Source organism: Carassius carassius, chromosome 21 (assembly GCF_963082965.1).
Source record: "Carassius carassius chromosome 21, fCarCar2.1, whole genome shotgun sequence".
Taxonomy (NCBI): Eukaryota; Metazoa; Chordata; class Actinopteri; order Cypriniformes; family Cyprinidae; genus Carassius; species Carassius carassius.
The window spans coordinates 22,900,113-22,921,398 of NC_081775.1; the positions used below are offsets into that span (position 1 = coordinate 22,900,113).

Below are 21,286 nucleotides of genomic sequence, written 5' to 3' on the forward strand. Positions count from 1 at the left end.
CATTATAGTACTTGCTTATTTTGCCCTGTATTGTTAAATTCTGTGGCGCTGCTCTATCAGGGACAATTTTACAGTATGATTTACATGATGCGGTTAAATGTAGTATTTTATGCATCCATTATATTTGTTCTCATTTTAATGCAGATTTGACTTAATGTATGAGGATTTTATTGGTTTTAGACTAGATTTTATAAGAGTGGATAAGATCAGTTTAAGGGTTATTGTTGCCTCTCTGTTGTGACGATAATAGTTTCAGACAATGCATGTATGCTTTTTTGTCTGCAAATTGCCATGCACTTACAATAAATTTATTATAACACTATAAAACTTGTTTTGTTTGTTTGACTCTATGCAGTGACAGATTACATTTTAAACGCACAAACTACAAAGTAAGGCATTTTATGAACTCTGGTTGCGGACGTTGCGGACAGTATTGTAGATGCGCTTCTTCCCTTTGTCTGATAGGTGGCGACCGATTGCACGAGTGTGTCAAAACGCACAGAGGACTGGAGCTGACCATCGAAGAGGAGATCTGCATCCGCCGTTGAATATAGCATTTCAGCTATCACTGTCTCGTAAATAAATACTAGCGTATATTTTAGATACACAGTCCACCCGTATTTTTATCAGGTAAGATCAAACATTACTTTTAATACCATTACAGTTCATAAATGCAGTTCTAGAAATACTATATACGCTCAATACGGTTCCCGACTGTCAGGTAGCACGTAAGCCCATTGATTCCGAGATTCGAGTTCATTAAAGCTTCGTTTATTAGCTATGGTTTATGTCTTTATCCTCTAACGTTACATGCTCAGACAAACCCAGCAGACAGTTTTGAACCCTTAACCCTGATGTATTTTCTATGTTAGGTGGTAACGACTGTCAGATGTAGTTCAGTAACTAGTTCATATAACAAAGACGATTCTTATTTTCAAAAGGAAACCAAATACTTCATTGTATATGTATATTATGGTGTACCTCTTTGCTTATCATTTTGTCTAAACTATTAGTCCCTCACCATGGCGACCGGTGCTGATGTGAGGGATATTCTGGAGCTGGCAGGAGGAGAAGATTCAGGTCCCATCAGCAAGAAGGACATCATCAACTCAGACAAGGTAACATGTCACAGAGGAGAACCAACACCACTGGGCTTTGGACTATAGATGGAGCTTTAAAATGGGTTTTAGATTTGACTGAGACATGTTTGGCTTTGTATTATTGAGACAATTTTCCTTCTGTTTGTTAATGTAGAAAAAAGCCAAGAAAGTGACAGAGACATTAACCTTCAAGAGACCAGAAGGAATGCACAGAGAAGTATATGCCTTGCTGTATTCAGATAAGAAGTAAGTTGGCTTTCTCTGCTCAGCCACTTTACTTCACTGCTTTATTGCAACTATTATTATTACGTATTTACACGGCCTTATAAAAATTGATTCCCTTGTCTAATGGCAGATATTTTTGCAGTTTGAATTGATCATTCTTTGAAATTAGTAAAATGACTAGAAAGAATAGTAAAATGTTTTGTATATTTATTGTACAGCAAATAGGTTACTTTGTATGAGTTATTAGCTCTCATGAGATTTTATGTTATATTATATATTATTATATTATGTGGTCACATTTGACCAACTTAATGCATCCTTCCTGTATAAAAATATTAATTTGTATAAAAAATACTTACTGACCCCAAAGATTTGAACAATAGTGTGTGTGTGTGTGTGTGTGTGTGTGTGTGTGTGTGTGTGTGTATATACACTAGTCAACATTTTAAGTGGATCAAAACCTTTTCATCAAAGTTGTCCTAAAACCAAAATGCAATCTTGTCTTAGGACAACTTTGATTAACTTTTTATGATCCACTTCAAATGTTGATTACTGTGTGTGTGTGTGTGTGTATATATATATATATATATATATATATATATATACTAGGGATGTCCCGATCAGGTTTTTTTGTCCTCGAGTCCGAGTCATTTGATTTTGAGTATCTGCCGATACCGAGTCCCGATCCGATACTTCTATAATACATAAAGAATAAAAAAGAATAAAGAAGAGCGAAAAAACAGATCCAGGATGTTCAATAAATTACATTTTGAAATATATTCAAATATAAAACAGCTATTTTAAATAGGCTAGTAAAAATATTTCAAAATCTTACTGTTTTGCTGTACTTTGGATCAAATAAATGCAGGCTTGGTGAATAGAAGGGACTTCTTGAAAAAAAAAAAAAAAAACCTTAACAAGCTTACTGTTCAAAAACTTCTGACTGGTAGTATAGGCAACTTTATTTTTTCTCTAATTTCTAGCTTTTAATTGGCTTAGAAATCTATAAATGCTGGACAATAACAAATAATAATGATTTGTTTATATACTACAAACATAATAATGCAGAATAGTTTCTATACTGTAATAAATACTATGTCAATCAGCACTGCATTGTTCATACTTTATTGATCACCTGCTGGAGATGACTTGAAGAACAATTTATTGTCGTGATCGTATATTAACGTCTTCGTGTTTGCATAAGTTTCTGTTTTCCTGTGCGCACCACAACATAGCTGGACGCTTTTGTCCATATTAGGAATTTCCTGATATCAGTGCGAGAGCGTGCTCCGGCTTCGAGTATGAATGAAACAAACACTGCATGAGAGTTTAGCGCTCTGTGATGTTCATCTCGCTGTATCCTGAGTCCGGATGAAATATCAGGTCATGCGCAAACTATCATGTCTCTTTGAGTTTGAATCTATATTTATTCTATTATTTATGCTCTTGAAAACAAAGTGATGTCATGCCGCACGCGTCACTGTTTCTGTGTGGAGTCAAAAGGGTCTAACTCTGTGCCACCGCATAACAAAAGATGTGTTAAAAATTAATGAGAATATATATATATATATATCCGAGTCCTGATCGGGAGGTAACGTCCGATTCCGATCGAGTCTGAAACCACGCGATCGGGCCCGATTTCCGATCACGTGATCGGATTTGGACATCCCTAATATATATACATTTATACATATACATATATACATGTCCTTCTCAAAAAATTAGCATATTGTGATAAAGTTCATTATTTTCCATAATGTAATGATAAAAATTAAACTTTCATATATTTTAGATTCATTGCACACCAACTAAAATATTTCAGGTCTTTTATTGTTTTAATACTGATGATTTTGGCATACAGCTCATGAAAACCCAAAATGCCTGTCTCAAAAAATTAGCATATTTCATCCGACCAATAAAAGAAAAGTGTTTTTAATACAAAAAAAGTCAACCTTCAAATAATTATGTTCAGTTATGCACTCAATACTTGGTCGGGAATCCTTTTGCAGAAATGACTGCTTCAATGCGGCGTGGCATGGAGGCAATCAGCCTGTGGCACTGCTGAGGTGTTATGGAGGCCCAGGATGCTTCGATAGCGGCCTTAAGCTCATCCAGAGTGTTGGGTCTTGCGTCTCTCAACTTTCTCTTCACAATATCCCACAGATTCTCTATGGGGTTCAGGTCAGGAGAGTTGGCAGGCCAATTGAGCACAGTAATACCATGGTCAGTAAACAATTTACCAGTGGTTTTGGCACTGTGAGCAGGTGCCAGGTCGTGCTGAAAAACGAAATCTTCATCTCCATAAAGCTTTTCAGCAGATGGAAGCATGAAGTGCTCCAAAATCTCCTGATAGCTAGCTGCATTGACCCTGCCCTTGATAAAACACAGTCGACCAACACCAGCAGCTTACCTGGCACCCCAGACCATCACTGACTGTGGGTACTTGACACTGGACTTCAGGTATTTTGGCATTTCCTTCTCCCCAGTCTTCCTCCAGACTCTGGCACCTTGATTTCCGAATGACATGCAAAATTTGTCCAAAAGTCCAGTGCTGCTTCTCTGTGGCCCAGGTCAGGCGCTTCTGCCGCTGTTTCTGGTTCAAAAGTGGCTTGACCTGGGGAATGCGGCACCTGTAGCCCATTTCCTGCACACGCCTGTGCGCGGTGGCTCTGGAGGTTTCTACTCCAGACTCAGTCCACTGCTTCCGCAGGTCCCCCAAGGTCTGGAATCGGTCCTTCTCCACAATCTTCCTCAGGGTCCGGTCACCTCTTCTCGTTGTGCAGCGTTTTTTGCCACACTTTTTCCTTCCCACAGACTTCCCACTGAGGTGCCTTGATACAGCACTCTGGGAACAGCCTATTCGTTCAGAAATTTCTTTCTGTGTCTTACCCTCTTGTTTGAGGGTGTCAATGATGGCCTTCTGGACAGCAGTCAGGTCGGCAGTCTTACCCATGATTGCGGTTTTGAGTAATGAACCAGGCTGGGAGTTTTTAAAAGCCTCAGGAATCTTTTGCAGGTGTTTAGAGTTAATTAGTTGATTCAGATGATTAGGTTAATAGCTTGTTTAGAGAACCTTTTTATGATATGCTAATTTTTTGAGATAGGAATTTTGGGTTTTCATGAGCTGTATGCCAAAATCATCAGTATTAAAACAATAAAAGACCTGAAATATTTCAGTTGGTGTGCAATGAATCTAAAATATATGAAAGTTTAATTTTTATCATTATATTATGGAAAATAATGAACTTTATCACAATATGCTAATTTTTTGAGAAGGACCTGTGTGTGTGTATATATATATATATATATATATATATATGCATGCATGCATCTTGACCTGCACATAAAAATGTCTTGCTAAAAATAATGTAGCTTATAATGTGTTTTGTTGTGGTATTATTTAAAATGTTGGCAGGTGGAAGTAAAAATCTGATCTATTAGTTTGACCAATCCAGCATAAACAAAAACCTTTGGATGCTGATACTGTTACACTGGAAAGTGACAGCATGTAATTAACTTTTGTATGCTTTCGCTTCTTTCAGTCGGGATGCCCCTCCCCTGTTACCGAGTGATACCACACAAGGCTACCGGACAGTGAAAGCCAAACTTGGCTGTAAGAAGGTGCGGCCCTGGAAGTGGATGCCCTTTTCCAATACAGCCAGAAAAGATGGAGCCATCTTCCATCACTGGAGACGTGCAGCAGAGGAAGGGAAAGACTACCCATTTGCTCGCTTCAACAAGGTAGGAAAGACAGGGTCATACTGAACAGAGTAGGAGAAAATAAAAAATGGCATTGGTCGAGGAAAGAAGAGATTGTGAATTATTTTTGTTTTAAAATTGAAATTTATGTAATTGCATTTTACTAAAAATATTATTCCTGTTTCCAGACTGTGCAGGTGCCTGTGTACTCGGAGCAGGAATATCAGATGTATCTTCATGACGATGGATGGACGAAAGCTGAAACGGATCACCTGTTCGACTTGTGCAAACGTTTCGACCTACGGTTTATTGTTATCCATGATCGCTATGATCACCAGCAGTATAGAGTAAGTTCCTCATAATGATTCATCACTGTACTGAACATAAAGTAACTTGATTATTCTACAGTTTACTTCCTTCTAATCACATTTTTTCACTGATTTAATTGATATTATTGTAGAAGCGCTCTGTGGAGGATCTTAAGGAGCGTTATTACAGCATTTGTGGCAAACTGACAAAAGTTCGGGCAGGAACAGGCACAGAGCCTAAGATCTACATATTTGATGCTGGTCATGAGAGACGCAGGAAAGAGCAGCTGGAGAGACTTTTCAGCCGCACTCCGGAGCAGGTGAGACCAAGACTGATGTTTTTCATTCTACATAACAATTTTTGCAACAGTGATGCAGTGTTTTTACACAGGATTTTGTGAAACTATGGGGAGTGGAAGAAAAATGCATGCATTTTAAATTTAAATCCATCAATCTGGTGCACTTTAAAAGCTCCCACCAATTTTCTGTGTCAATTAGAATATAATAATGTTGGTATTATTATTATCATCCCTTAACACAAATATATTAGTATTGTAATACAACTCTATCATCAAATACATTTAAATAAAAATGTTATTTTCCTTTCAGTAGGAAAATTGTCTGCTTTATTTTGCATTCATCTTGGTTGAAAACTGCAGTTTCTGTAAATAATGCTCGTAATTAATTGGGCACAGTATAGATACTGGTGTAAGTTCGTTATTTCTAATGGGGACAAGCTTGATCTCATGTAGACATTGTGCTTCCTTTTCCTTCCTGTAGGTGGCGGAAGAGGAATACCTGATCCAGGAGCTGAGGAAGATTGAGACACGTAAAAAGGAGCGTGAAAAGAAGGCCCAGGACCTCCAGAAGCTCATTACAGCGGCCGACACAACCACAGAGATGCGCAGAGCTGAACGTAAAGCCACCAAGAAGAAGCTGCCGCAGAAACGAGAGATGGAAAAACCTGTAATTATCTCTTTATTTACACCTCAAACTGTCTAAATTCATTTTTTAACCTGTCTTTTATTAGTAATAGTGGAAATGTGGTTGTATTTTCAATAGCGATCATTCTAATTTTGCACTTTCTTTGCAAAATGTGAAGAAAAAAAAATCAGTAAACTTTAATACTTTCTAGCACTTGCTCCTCTAATGCCCTCTCATCTGTCCAACGGCAGGCTGTTCCTGAAACCGCAGGCATCAAATTCCCAGACTTCAAATCTGCTGGTGTTTCACTACGGAGTCAGAGAGTAAGATCAACTTACACGCTTCAGCAAAACTGACCCCTGATCCGTTTCTTAATATACGATCTATGCAGAATATTATGATACATCCCTCTTCACTGCAGGGGCCTGTGGCGTTTAACTTCTCTCTCATTAGCCAGGAGTTGATTGATTCACACAGTCATAGGTAGAGTAATCTACGCACAGGAAGGCATTCCTCTTAAAGAGTAATGAAGGGAGGTCGCTCTATATAAAACACATTAAGGATGGTACTGGGGTAGTGTATGACTGAGATCTGGCTGGTCATCTGTTAGTCAGACTTGGGTGCATAAACATGTTTTGATCTGCCCTCTCTGAAGTGCATTTCAGGGGTATTATGAATGAAAGATGACCCCATTTTTATTCCATTGCTCCCGAGTTTTTTTTTGTTTTTTTTACCATGTAGCCATCTGATATTAAAGGTGTTAATGTTCCAGCTAGAGTTCCAACACCTCGTGGATTAAGACACAAGTACACAAGCACAACTTAAGTTAACTGAAAATGTATTTGTAGATTTTGTTAACTAATACATCTGTGTGCATAGATGAAGCTGCCCAGCTCAGTTGGTCAGAAGAAAATAAAAGCAATTGAACAGATCCTGACGGAGCAAGGAGTGGGTGAGTAGCATTTCTGACTTCTACCTATCGTATGGTTCTACTGAAAGAGTTTTAATGATTTCAATAATAATTAAAGTGATTAATTTAGAAAAAAAAGATAAAAATATTAATTTTGCTTGCATATGATGAAATTTTATTTTCTTAAACATTTTTATTTCTTGCATAAAAATAATTTTACATTGTATTAAATTTTTATGCTAAATTGCTGAAAATCACATTAAATAATATAGATACTGAGACTTTTGAATGAGGTTTATTAATGATTTTTTAAAGAATGATGGATGAGCATTATATGAACAGGCTCAAAGCAGGTATTTACTCGTGAAATGGATTGCAATGTTTGAGCTTTGTTTTACTTAAGATAACTTAAAATAATCATTTGTGACTTGGACTACAATGTTCATGATGTATGCTATTGCATGCTGCCTCTTGGGACAAATCAATAAAAAAAATTCATTTATATAAATATTTATAATATATATATTTTTTTAAATGTTAAAGTGCCTTTTTATCTCATAACATTCAGTTCAGACTTTAAACTCAGGTAAAAAAATTTTTTTTTGCAACTTTTTTTGCCATGGTGCAGAAAACACTTACATAGAATAAAATTAAAGATTGATCATGGATTTTTAGAATCAGTATTGGGATTGTGAAAGGAGAAATTCTTAACCCAGGTATAGTGTTCTTCTTCTAAACCTTTTAAAATCAACTGTTGCAAATAAAAAAGATAAGTGCTCCTGTGGCTCAGTGGTAGAGCATTGCGTTAGCAGCGCAAAAGTTTGCGGGTTCATTTGCCAGGGAACACACATACTGGTAAAAAAAAAAAAAAAGTATAGCCTGAATGCACTGTAAGTTGCTTTGGATAAAAGCATCTGCTAAATGTAAAATGTAAGTGTCAAATTCTAAACACAGAATTTGCTTTGAACCATCTCATAACATATCCCCTTTTTCCTTTTTTCCTTCCTCAACAGACCTCAACCCCATGCCCACAGAGGAGATTGTGCAGATGTTTAATGAACTTCGCAGCGATCTGGTCCTGGTGTATGAGTTGAAGCAGGCCTACAGTAACTGTGAGTACGAACAGCAGATGTTGCGGCACCGCTATGACGCTCTGCTAAAAGCAGGGGGTGCCGTCACACCACAGAGTGAGAGCGGTGGAGCCCCTGACAGTCAATCTTGGCCCGGCACTGATGACATCAAAACCGAAGCCAAAGAGCAGATTATTGATGTGGTTGGAGCTCCACTCACTCCAAATTCGGTGAGTTTTCAGGAGAAGTTCATATCTGTAAATTACCATGACATTAAATTATTGGTTTGGTACTTCATATGATAGAACTACTTTAGTGATAGACCTCAGCAGGCATCATCATGCAATTTGATTTTCTTTTAAACATTAGAAATATTTTTTTGCATATTTGAAACCTTTGTGAAATATGTTTTTTAATTGATTTTCAAATGTAGTTTTACGTAATCGTTTTTGGATTATACATTGTTTAACCATACTTTTTTTTTTTTCAAAACTATAAAAGTATATTTTTTATTGAATTATTGTGATTTAAAATGAAACCAATATCTTCCATAAAATTCTATTTCAAGAGGTTTTCCTCTTTTCACAGCGCAAACGCAGAGAATCTGCCTCGAGTTCCTCATCTATCAAGAAGGTGAAGAAACCATGACATACATGACTTAGTAAACTCAGTTGGACATTTTTGGAAGAGGATAGAGAGGTTTGTGGAGCTTCTTTAAGTGATTGCCTGCTTCAGGGTCAGAGGGTGAGGTTGTGGTTGTAGGTCATCTGTTATCTGCTCTTTTGATGACCGCTCTCTCTGTTAATGTATTCAACACAATGACTACGCTCTCTGTCCACCACTCCTCAATCCCACCTGCTTCCGTCCTCTCTCCATGCTCCAGACCGAACCTCTATCATGACACAGACCACCCTTGACAACCTATTCCATTATACCACCTCGTCTGTCCAACCAGGCAGCCCAAACCCAGATGAACTGTAAATTGGCAAAGAGAGCTAATCGGCACATGACAAGACAGAAGCAAGTAGACAGAAAAAAAAGAAGTCTGCTTGTCTGTCTGAAATGAATGTATGCTTGACAGATGGTATGAGTGGGTCTGGTTACTGTTGGGGAATTTATTGAAAGAGTGTTTGCTTTTTGGCTGCATCTTGAAACAGCAGGCTCTGGAAAAATTTCAAATTGTTTGGAGGTCCCTGTCTAACTAGTGTCTTAACATCTGCCATTCTGTTTTGTCTGTTTTCACCTGCAATCCTGCATTTTCTCAGAAGAGCCAGAGTGTCACCTATCTCAAATAGACGCTCTTTTATGTGGAGCTTGTTACCTGTAAAATGTCCTTGTGTTTAATAAATGTTTTTCAAAGCGTTTTGCTATTAATTTTTTTAAAGTTTAATGCAAGGAAAAAATTATTATTTTGTATTCTATCATTGGTTATCATCGAGGAGCTAGAATATAAATATCATGTGATGATTCAGTGCTGTAATATGATGGCTATTTCTGTTATGGACTGGTTTATATAAAAAAAGAATTAGTTGTAAAAACACTCAAATCCAAGGTAAAATGTTCACCATCATTTGATATTGAAGCTGAAAGCGTTAACGAAACACACCCATGCGTTCATTTGTTACGAGCCATCCGTGTATTTCGCTTCGCATTTGTGAGGCGCTCGGTGCGTTTTAAATTAGCTGTCAAGCGCGCGCATCAATAACGTGAACGGCGCGAGCTCTGCTGCTCGTCATCGCCACTTCATGAATTCGTCGCTATAAAGACATCTCCAGTAAATTCATTACAGTATTGAACATGACGGGAAACATTTATAATTTACATGTCAACTTCGCATAACCCGTGATAAATTCATTCGAAACAGTAAAGAGCGGTAGTGAGCCTCCCAACTGAGGCAGTAGCGTAACAGAAGACCTTCTGACTTAAAGGTTTGCCATTAAAGTAGCCTAGCCTATATTTTATATGACAAATTTATTTTAATTTAGAAGGTAACGCCTTGTTTATCTGTAGTTGAAAATATATTTTATTAAAATGAATTTATAATTTGAGTAAAAAAAAAACACCAAGGATAACTATAACATTTTAATATTTGTTTAATAGGCTATAATTCTGAATATGAGTAAGTTTACACCACAGCGGTCACGACAAATATAACTAAAAAGCTTTAACAATTTGTATATAATTCTATAAAAATAAGCAGTGGAAGTCCACAGAGAAACGATTTTGTTGGAAGCACTTGCAAAATGATTTTGGCTTTCAAGAAGGTAAAATAGTTTTTTTGATAACTATATTAGCGTACACAAGAACTGATGATGTGTAGTTACTGTCGTTTTCCATTTTAAATGTGCAGGCTCTGTGAAATGTGTTCTGATTGGCTGTCAGGGTTTTATCGTGTTCTGAAAGTGATTCCAACTGAACTGTATCGTTCCTGTGTGTCATTATCGTTGGTCCTGTGGTGTGGGCTTGTTCTCATATAGTTCTTGTGAGACACGTTATAAATTTACACAATGTCACACAAACTAATGGCTGTTACGCAATATTATCAGTGCGTATTTTAATACGTATACAATAAGTCATTATGGGAAAAAATACAGAAAGTATATTTCTCCCCACCAAAGAAAATGGCTTCTAAAGAAACCACAGCATCAGGCTTTGTGGGTTGCTATTTCACAGAAACAGATGTAAGTAATTAGTTTTCTACCAAGTTTTAATTATTTTACAAGCTCCCTTAACATCGTTTTACATACGTAGTAAGAGGTAGTGTCCACTGAAAAAGAATTAATCTTCTTTATCTTTCTTGTCAGACTTTAGATAATAAAGTGGCTCCCATAGTACCTGCGGAAAGCTAGCAGCTGTGATCTGTTGAGAGAAAAAGAAAGTGAAAAACAGTGGTAAAATTGATTCTTGGTGTCTATATTTCATGTTGGAAATTGGCTCGTAAATCCCGACGTATGATCTATGGTGGCCATCCTTGGGAAAAAAAATCAGTAAGTGTGTAATTTCTCCCTTGACAGAACACAGCCGAAAGACGATCCTTCTTTTCCCCTTCTCTCTCTTCCTCTATGTTTCTTTTCATGACTTTGTGATGGCTCCATCTCATTACAGCAAATCCATTTATCAAACATGTTACTAAGCAAATCTCATTCCAAAATTCTGAATGGGCATTTGTGTCATTCTCAGATAAGGATGAAGGTCATGTGAGCAGTATCATGTCTTTCCTCTTATGCTTTTCATGTTTATTTTTGTCTTGAATACAGGGTGAATGGCTTGCATTCATGTTAATGTGACTTTGGGAGCCCAAACAGGGTCATTGCATTGCTACCCATGTGAAAATGTAAATGGCTGAGCATTCCTCCTCAGTGGAACACCAGACGTAAGGGGATGGAGAGGTAAAAGGCATCGGGCAGAACCCTGGCGGAGTGGTTTATTATCCCGACGAAGAAGTGATGGTGTGAAACGAGAGCTCTTTATCAGAGGCACTGGAGTGGAGGAAAGCTTTTTAATCATGGCCTAAGAGGGGTGAAGGGTTTTTATCATAATTGAAGTCTTTCCAGGGCTAATTGTGGCTATACGTCATTGTCTGAGAGCACGCCTAGAAGCAGATGCGGTAGGGATATGATGGAGAAGAGTTAGTCAAGAAAAAGACGACTTGAGGTCTGTCATCAAGGGAGCAAGGCTTCATACAGTTTTCACCACTCTATCAAAATGCATAGATCTCCATCACAGTCAGATGATGATAATGAGCTTTCATTGAACTCCACAGTAAATGTTCTGAAAGGGGGAAACTCATTTAAAAATCTAGAAAAAAATCATATGACTTTTTTTTTCTTTTGTAATATCAACATAGGTGAATTCATTAACAAAAAAAAAAAAAAGACGAAACAAATTATTTATTTGAGTTACAGTGGAGTTTGCTTACTTCAGATTTGAGAATCAGAAGTGGACGTCTGCAGGTAAAGGTCAGTGTAGCTCATTTCAACTTCCTTTTACCTATTAGATGAGGTTACTGTCCCAGTCACCCGTTAGTATTTATGCTTACAGCCAGTTTTAACCACCCCAGACTGCTTTGGAAAATGCTTCATTATCCATGCCCTTAAGATGGTTAGAAAAGGATGTTAAATGGGGACACTTTGTGTCTCTCTGGAGAAAACTCATTGTTCACTCAGTAGGACACCTTGGTAAGAGGGGGAAACTGGGGACAGACATAATGCACTTTTCTAGAATGTACTGCAGGGACATTTACATTTGTGAATTACTGAATGCAGCTTGTTAACATTTTAATTGAATTATAATGGCAAGTGTGTGGTAAGGGTTTTTCTTTTCTTTTTTAAAGGGGACATATGATAAGATTTACATTTTACCTTTCTGTTTGGAGTGTTACAAGCTGTTGGTGCGTAATGAAGATCTATAAAGTTGCAAAGACTAAAATCTCAAATCCAAAGAGATGTTCTTTATAAAAGTTAAGAGTCAACCACCTACCTAAAATGGCTCATACTGACACGCCCCCACATGTCTATGTCATGATGTGGGAACATTTGCATAACATCATCATTTGATGTCAACATCAGCATTGTAGAGTAGTGCTTGTTTTTTGTTGTTTCTCCGATCACAAATGCAGACATGGTTTTATGTTTACACAGCACGATACGCAGCACGATATGCAACACAATGCGTAAAAAGACAGTATACCATAAGTCATTATAATCAGTATGCCCCAACTGGATGCAACAAATGTCTCGTTTGTAATGGGTTTTATTGGTTTTGTTTCATCCTGCCAGGAGACACAGTATGGCATGGGGTGTAACATTTCTGTCACACGCTTAAGGTATTCAGCCAATCCCAATGCACTGGATAGCTGGCCAATCAGCTTACACCTCACTTTTCATACCGTTGAGCTTTGTAAAAAAAACAACGCGTTTCAGAAGGCGGGGCATAGAGGAGCAACAATAATGTACAGTATGTGGAAAATGTGTTTTTTAAACCTTAAATCGCCTAAAAAACACATTGCATTATACCAAATACACAAAATAATGTTCTTTTTAGCGATGTCATATGACCCCTTTAAAGAAATGAATACTTGAATTCAGCAAGGATGCATTAAATTGATCAAAATTTATATATACATTATATATATATATATATATATATATATATATATATATATATATATATATATATATATATATATATACTTTTAATATCAGTCATAACATGAAAATAATGTGAAAATAAATATATTTATTAATAAACATATGTATCCTTTACAAAGCATTAACAGTATAAATGAAATGCTTTTGAAGTGACACTGACAAGCTTTTACTCACACTGTTAAGTAAAACATTGTTTAGTGCACTGAGAGAAAGCTGTTTCTGTCCCATCTATAGCAGCCAAGCCAATGAACCAGATCACTGTGAGCAAGACAGAGAGTAGTTATTCTGCTCCATCCCTTTGACCAGCACTGCCTCAATTATCAGACTGACGTTTCATTAGCTTCAGCAGCTGATGCCACAGTGGAGGAGCACTGAAGTGTGGTGAGAAGAAGTGAAGCTAAAAACGACTCATGCTAGTTGCTAACCTAGGCTGCTAATTTTAGGAACCATTATATTAAATCCCAAAAATGCCTAAGCCAGGGTTACATTTGCTATCAAAGCCTGTGGAAATTTAGTTCGCGGTTGAAACAGGCTTTGCATGTGTACTCTGAGAGAGGTTATCGCAGGGCTAAGCCCAGGGAAAGTGGCAGATTTAAAGGATTCAACCCCAAGATGCTGTTGAGCTATCACGGATGACAGGCCTCTCTTCCTCTGCTGTCAATTTCAGTGAGAGATTAAACCCAAGAATAAAGCTTGGACCATAAAATTTGCAAGACTTTGGTACCTCTTGTGAAGACTTTGTCATATCTCTGAACCATCATTTGAATTTCACTTTTGAGTCCGGTGATATTAATTGCTTTTCAATCTATGAACAGATTGTTGTTGACATGGTCTCGGGTGAGTGAGGCAGACTTATCAATTCACTAAAGGCACTAAAGTGTAATCTTCAGTCCTTCCCAATGTGAGAAAATCAATACGTTCAGCTGGAATCCTGAGCAGAGGGGTTAATTACAGCTCAGGGTGCTTGTAGAAAAACAAGATGCTTTGGGAATGCATGTCAGATTGGTTGGATTCATTCAGTGTGTATCCCAACCTTATTTTGGGATAAGGTTGTGTTTAAAGCATCTTTATATCAGTTAACAAGGCAAACTTTACGTTTTTTTTGTTATTATTTATGCTTACATTAAAAAAAAATCATGCTTTTAAAAAAACTGAAATTATGGCTTATTAAGTCATAATTATGAAATAAAAAGTAAAAACTTAATAAATTAGAAAAAAAATAAATTAGAAAATTAAAGGGGACACTTTAAAATTATGGCTTTTTATCTCACCATTTAGATTTTTTTATGTCTTAATTGTGGCATTTATATGTCATAATTATGTTTTATTTTTATAATGTCAATCTTAATATTTTGACTTACTATTTCATAATTATGACTTATCTCATAATTTGGATTTTCTTTTTTTCTTTTTTTTGTGGCATAGATGGGCTTCCATAGAAGCCTCATTAGCAAGTCTTCATCTTTATACTTTACCATTCACAGTCCATTATTAAGCTATTACAAAATGATCACAAAATGAGGATATAATTTGCAATTTTCATATTTTTGAATATTTGACTTGTATTGAATGAGGGCAGAGAGGAGAATTAGAGCTTTAAGAAAGGCTCATAAAGTCTTATTAAGACAGATCTGGAATTGGTTTAATGATGTCTAATAGGGGGCGCAATCACACATTTAATGCAAAGATCCCTTTTGGCACAGTGCATAGAAATGAGTCAATTACGAATTCATTAGTGGCGCAGACAGACTAAGTGCAGTGTGAATTGCATGAAGTGTTTGTCTTGATAGAAGTTTAAAAAGCTACTAATAAAAACTGTTTTAACTGCCTAACTGCACAGTTTAGTAAGCTGGATGTTTGGGATAGTTCACAAAAAAACGAAAAAACTCATTTACTCAACCTGTATGACATATATTTCTTTTGCAAAACGTAAATACTTTTTTTTTTGTAGAACTGGTTTTTTTTTTGGGGGGGGGGGGGGTTGTTGTTGGACCCCATTGACTTTCATTTTCAAGTTTGTAATGACATAATAATAAGTAGATTGTAACAAAATTGTATTTCTTTCTCTCTTTTTTGGTGAAAAATTTCTTTAATACACTAAGCATTTTCCATAAGTGATATCATATCTCACATCTAACAGTTCTCTGGAGCTACAAATAGACCTGTTTTTCTGTTTTGAAGAGTGCAATGTGTTTTGTGTGCTTTAAAAGAGCTTTCAGGTCAGAAGTTTCACTCTCTTTTCTCATTCTTTGTCACTTTTTCTATTCCTTTCTCACCGCCCCTCCCTTGCCTTCTCGTGCTGTCACCCTTTACGCTGTCCGACGCCGGCGCACACAATTACAGGCTCTGATTGCTATCAGCCAAGGTTGGGGGGCTTACAAATTAGGGGATAAATAGGATTTCCTACATGCTGGATGGCAAAGGCCAGGGAATGGTAATGAAAAACTATACATCACAATCAGCATGACAATCCTATTCATGCAGCCAGGCATTACACTCACTCTTTATAATAATAGCCAAATGACAGTCACGGCCGTAAGGCAACAGCGAGACGCTCCCCATAAGCGTCTCCCATCTGATCAACATCTATGCCCAGGCTTTATTGTTATGCCGTGGTGTGATGCCATTTGCACACTTTTTGAGAGAACTTGATTTATTTCTTCATTGTTATAGCCCGTGAGTTTATAGGAGGGCTTTTTCTCTGTTTCTGTGGAACAATCTTGGGTTTATTGAAATATAGCTGGATTTGAGCTGGATTTTTATGATTTAGGACTGTTAAAAAATGTGTTTTGTCTCCTCAGGAGAAGAAATATTGCCATGTGGCCATTTGTGGTTTCATTTATAAACATTTTGAGTTCTTGTTTGTCACACAGATGCAGGCTAATACCCTAAAACACAGAAAGTGTGACAATATAGAAAAAGTTTACTTTTTACACATCTCCTATGGCTTATTTTGAGATTCAATTTGCATTGCAGAGCCCGAAAACTTAACAGACAGAGAAAGGAAAGTTATCCACTCTTGTTTCTCTGTCACTCTGTCTGAGGGACAGACATTCTCGAGTAGATGAAGACTCATTTACTTCCACAATCAGTCGCAGAAGAGCCAATCTGTCCCACAAAACACACGCACACACGCATTCTCACACACAGAGGTTGTCAGACTGCTGTAGGACTGAATCCACAGACCCACTCAGACCACAATTACTTGCGCTATAATGAGAAACTCGAGTCTGCCCACTTCAGTATCGGACTGCCACTAGGAGGAGATGGAGTCAATTAGAATGCATTGCACTGACAATGCAAACTCATTCACTTAGCCTGCCTATTGACAACCTATCATGGCATCCCTCAGAGAGGATATTGCAGTAATTGGCTCTATTTTTATTTTTGGTAGTCAGTGGTCTAAGAAGCATCACAAAATGTTTTCTGCTCAGGACATCTCCTCAAACTTGTGTAGTTTCTCTCGACTTGTGATTTGGTGAAGATTTCTAGCTTCACCGAGCCACTCTGATAATGTTTTAGCTGACTGGTTTTTAGTATGCAGTATTACTGAGTATTAATTGTAGCTAGTGTAGATAAATACCCTGTGTTTAATGGTTCATTAGCATTTACATTTTTCTTGAGCAGATAATTTGCTTGAGGCATTTGAGTTGTTTTATTATAATTTTTTTTTTCATTTATATTTACCTCTCAAATATATGGAAGAAGATTAGGGCCAAGCAATAATAAAAATTAAAACCATCTCAATATTAAAGTCATTATAATGTCTAAACTAAACTAAAAAATTTGTTTTGTTTTGAGAAAAAAAAGTCAAAATGCTGAGAATGAACACTCTTGTGTTCATTTAATCTCATTGGACAGTGGTAAACAGCATCTGCAGTGGCGTAGGTGGGAGAGTAATGCTTGTGGATGTAGCATATGATGCAATTGACTAGGTTTAAAATCCACTTTTGACCAAACTCGCTCTTCTTCCTTTTCTCATTATATAATCACATATCACATAGGAAAGGTGGAAATCAGTTGCCTAATGAGTGCTTAATAATAACGTATTAAATGGGTAGGTTTAGGGCATAGGGAGGGCTTTGTTGTCAGACAATGTTTTTATTCTCAGCATTTTATTTGGATTATTTTAAAATCTCTTTTTTTCTTGTAATTGAATGAGTTTATTCTCAACATTTTATTTAAACAAAAAAATTATTGATATTTAACAAAGTTTCATCTCACATTATAATCACTTGAATCTCGAGATGGTTTTATTTTTTATTATTGCTTGGCCCTAATTCTCTTTCGTACAAATAGAAATTTCTACCTTGTAAAATATTTTAGCTTGACATAACTTGAGAAAAATGTAAATGAGAACCTTTGTTCTTAAATAAAAATGACAGTTGAGAGAACAGATTAAAATGAAAATATAATGTCAGTTTACATCTTGGTTTGTGTCTGTTTTAGATTATTTGAAAGTATTTGTGTGTCTTTTTATTTTCAATCATTTTAAGCTATCTTTTGGCCCCCTTGGAAGTATGTTGAGTGCCTCTTGGGTCCTGGTTCCCTGGATTGAGACTCACTGGTTTAGACTGGCTCACATAGCTGAATGTATGGTTTTCCTCTCTTGTTCTCCCTGACTAATCCAGTTTTCTACTTGAGTGATAAAAGATTCCCTGATTTTCTTTTTGGGAATCATTTGATTATAAGATGATAAAACAATTGCACCTAGGGCCTCTTTAGCTTCTGGCAGCCTCAAGAGAGATCAATCAAATTTTATCAAATTCTCAGAGAGATAAAGGGCACATACACACACAGCACAAATACACACACACTTATAATTTATCACCAAGGCGACAAGGAACCTGACAGCATTTCGATCAATACTGCAAAGAGTAATCGGCGATAGAACGGCTTGGGACAATGGTTCACACTTCCCATTGTGAGGCCATAATAGATTAAATGAGGAATCTGATGCCACCAAGACACTGAAGAATCTGATGGCATGAGACACAGTGAGGTGACTGAGATAAAGGGAAGATAGCAAATATGTCTAGGTTTTAAATCTAGGACAGGGATTTTGCTAAAGCTGTTATCACCACGATAGATAAAAGTGCTATCTGATGGTTTGCATGCTAAATGTACAGTATGTGTAAAATAGATCATTTCACCAGTAAAAGCAATTCAAATTGTCATATTCAGAGCAAAAACATAACATATATTTTTGATTAATTGCTATTTTTATTGGAACAGCATTTTGTATTTCAATACCTAAAATCCCAAGATACATTTTTACTTTATTTTCAGATGCTGTGTGCAAGCTTATTTGTATAGTGCTATCATTTGTAAATGCGAGTTTAAAATGTGAATGCGATCAGTGAAGTCTTATTTTAGTACGATTTTTTAGTGAATCATGACCAATGTAGTCAGATTCGCGAACAAATGTTTCTAACGAACTGGCTCTTTGAGTCAAAAACATAAAATGTGACCAGTGAAGTCAGATTTGCAAACAATGATTCTATATGAACTGTTTTTTTGTAGTAACTCAAAACATACAATGCAACCAATGTAGTCTGATTCACAAACAAATGATTCTTGAACTGGCTCTTTGTAGTGAATCAAAAACATATAACACGACCAGTGTAATCCTATTCCCAAAAAGAATGACTGTTATGAGTCGGTTCTTTTAATGTTTTTTCTTTTCAAATAGATTTTATTGATCTGAATCCAGTCAGAAAACTGTACATAGAGACAATGTATATGTGTGGGAAGGGTGTGTGTATTTTGTTTGTAAAATAAATAAATAAATAAAACAACCTTGGATATTGTCATTAAAACACACATGAATCAAATAGAGTGCTTGGAAATATAAATTGCATAGAATTTGGAAATATGTATGGTTGCCTAAACCTAATATCGATGACATGACTATTTAATATTAGTTAAAATGATTGTTCAGATATTTTCAAAGAGTACAGTCGTGGGTCTTTTTCTTTACCAGTTCAGAGCAGCATACTGTCAATACATCTCAGTGAATCATTATTCCATCACCAGTGGGCAGAAAGAGTGCATGCCTGTGTGTAATGGACTGTGGGAAGGGCCAGAGATGAGACTTCTTTCTTGGGTATGTTGGCTCATAGTCTTCATCATATTGTCCCAACAGAGAACTGACTCATCCATCAGTTCCCTTCCTGCTCATCCATCAAAAACCACCAACTTACAACCACAAACACACACACCTGACTTGTTCTAGACCACAGGAACCAATGAAGAACAGCGGGGATTGCTTAATGTCACAATTACTCACTTTCACGCTCTCATTCATGTGTGGTGAGACAGATGCAATCGTTATAACTCGTTCTCCTCAAACTGAAATGGGATGTAAACGTACTCCCCTCACAAGTGAGGTCAGGATTCAGCCAGTGGGATGTTCAAAAAAGTTTTACAATGCTCTTGGTCATCGTCACCTCGGCTGCCCTACACAGCCAGAAATCAATCCACCAAAACAGTCCACTGAAGAGATGAGCGAACTGGCTAATTCACTATCGATCTGGACGTGGAGCGATACTTCTCTATCTTCAGTTGTTATGGAGTATCCGTTACGGTTCAGTTCTTAAACCAGGGCAGAAAAAAATGTTGTATTCCACAAAGCAGCTTCTGCTCTTGAAAGTGTCTTTTGCAATCAACTCTCCAGTACACACTTGAGTTAGTAATGGTGATACACTAGCATTCAGATGTTTGGGCTCAGAAAATGTATTTATTAATCTTACCTAACATTTAAGTTTTTAAATGTACATTTATATTGCAATAATTTCACATTCAATCTTCAAATTAATGTAGAAACAACATAAAGACTGTATATTTTTAATATAGCATCTTTTTTTATGACTTAAGGGGAGTATCACTGATACCAATATTACTGATGTCTAGAGGAAATTGCCTATTACACTATATGTAATGTTGATTATACTAACAATGCAGTATAATTATTGAGAGGAGGGCCGTCCTTAAGGATGTGGAACTGGTGCGGTTGCACCGGGGCCCGTAACAGACGGACAGAGGGAATCTTTTTATTTTATTTTTTAATTCTGTGTAATATTTTATATAAAATATAAATTATAATACAGTTATGATATATAACTATACAGTTATATACAATATATGCCCATTTGTTCCACAGGAGATAGACAGTGAAACAGGTTTACAATGACTTAATGGTGAGTCATTGATGACAGAATTTATTAATAATTGTTTTTGTGTGTGTGAACTATTGCTTTAATAACTTATTTGTTTATGCTTTCCATTTTCCAGATTATGGGTCAAAAGAGTCCTGTCATGGTAATATAGATGTGTTGCAGTTATATCAACATATGATCCACCCCAATGACCTTATCTTTGTAAGGTGATGACATCCTGTCTACAATAATTATAACTGTCTCATGTGTAAACACGCAGTCGTCCACAACACAGTGGCATGCTCACCTCTGACCCTTCACTGTCAGACAGTTTCCTGACAAACCTCAACACACGGCTTAACATTGTAGAGGTAAGGATCAACACCATCTGCCACTGGAGATCTATTTAAGATGAAAGTAACATTCTTCAGGGATTGTTTCCATTGCCTTATTTAGTCCCAAAGGATTATTTAATCGCTTTGTTAGCAATGGTTTTGAGAGACACAGGATTACTACAATACAGCTCATGATATTTGCTTTAGTCCTTAAGTTTATGTTGGTGAAATGGATAACATGTAATATTCATTCTCAGTCTGTAAACATAAGCTCTCTCTCGTCCATCCCTCGCTCTCTGCCTGCATTCGTCTTTGCATCTCACCTCCGCCCTTCTTTCTCCCGTGTCACCTCTATCACAGTCTAATTGGAATTCTGTCACAAGGTAAATGCTTTGTGACCAGTTAGTG

The 21,286-nt window shown here is 36.7% G+C and overlaps 1 protein-coding gene across 2 annotated transcripts; it reads left to right on the forward strand.

Annotated features, from left to right (window-relative positions):
- The first annotated feature begins 470 nt into the window (after positions 1 to 470).
- dmap1 (DNA methyltransferase 1 associated protein 1) lies at positions 471 to 9,591 on the forward strand. Of its 2 annotated transcripts, XR_009422789.1 has the most exons (12): positions 471 to 630; positions 1,014 to 1,118; positions 1,255 to 1,346; positions 4,868 to 5,066; positions 5,213 to 5,371; positions 5,485 to 5,652; positions 6,113 to 6,298; positions 6,508 to 6,579; positions 7,136 to 7,208; positions 8,180 to 8,466; positions 8,825 to 8,935; positions 9,120 to 9,591. XR_009422789.1 is itself a non-coding variant. In XM_059503877.1 (11 exons), the coding sequence occupies exons 2-11, from the start codon at positions 1,023 to 1,025 to the stop codon at positions 8,882 to 8,884; spliced, it is 1,392 nt and encodes a 463-aa protein (XP_059359860.1). In that variant the 5' UTR covers positions 471 to 630; positions 1,014 to 1,022; the 3' UTR covers positions 8,885 to 9,591. The 2 variants fall into 2 exon arrangements, 1 of the variants encoding a protein (XP_059359860.1); XM_059503877.1 differs by having other exon boundaries at positions 8,825 to 9,591.
- The last annotated feature ends 11,695 nt before the right edge of the window (positions 9,592 to 21,286 follow it).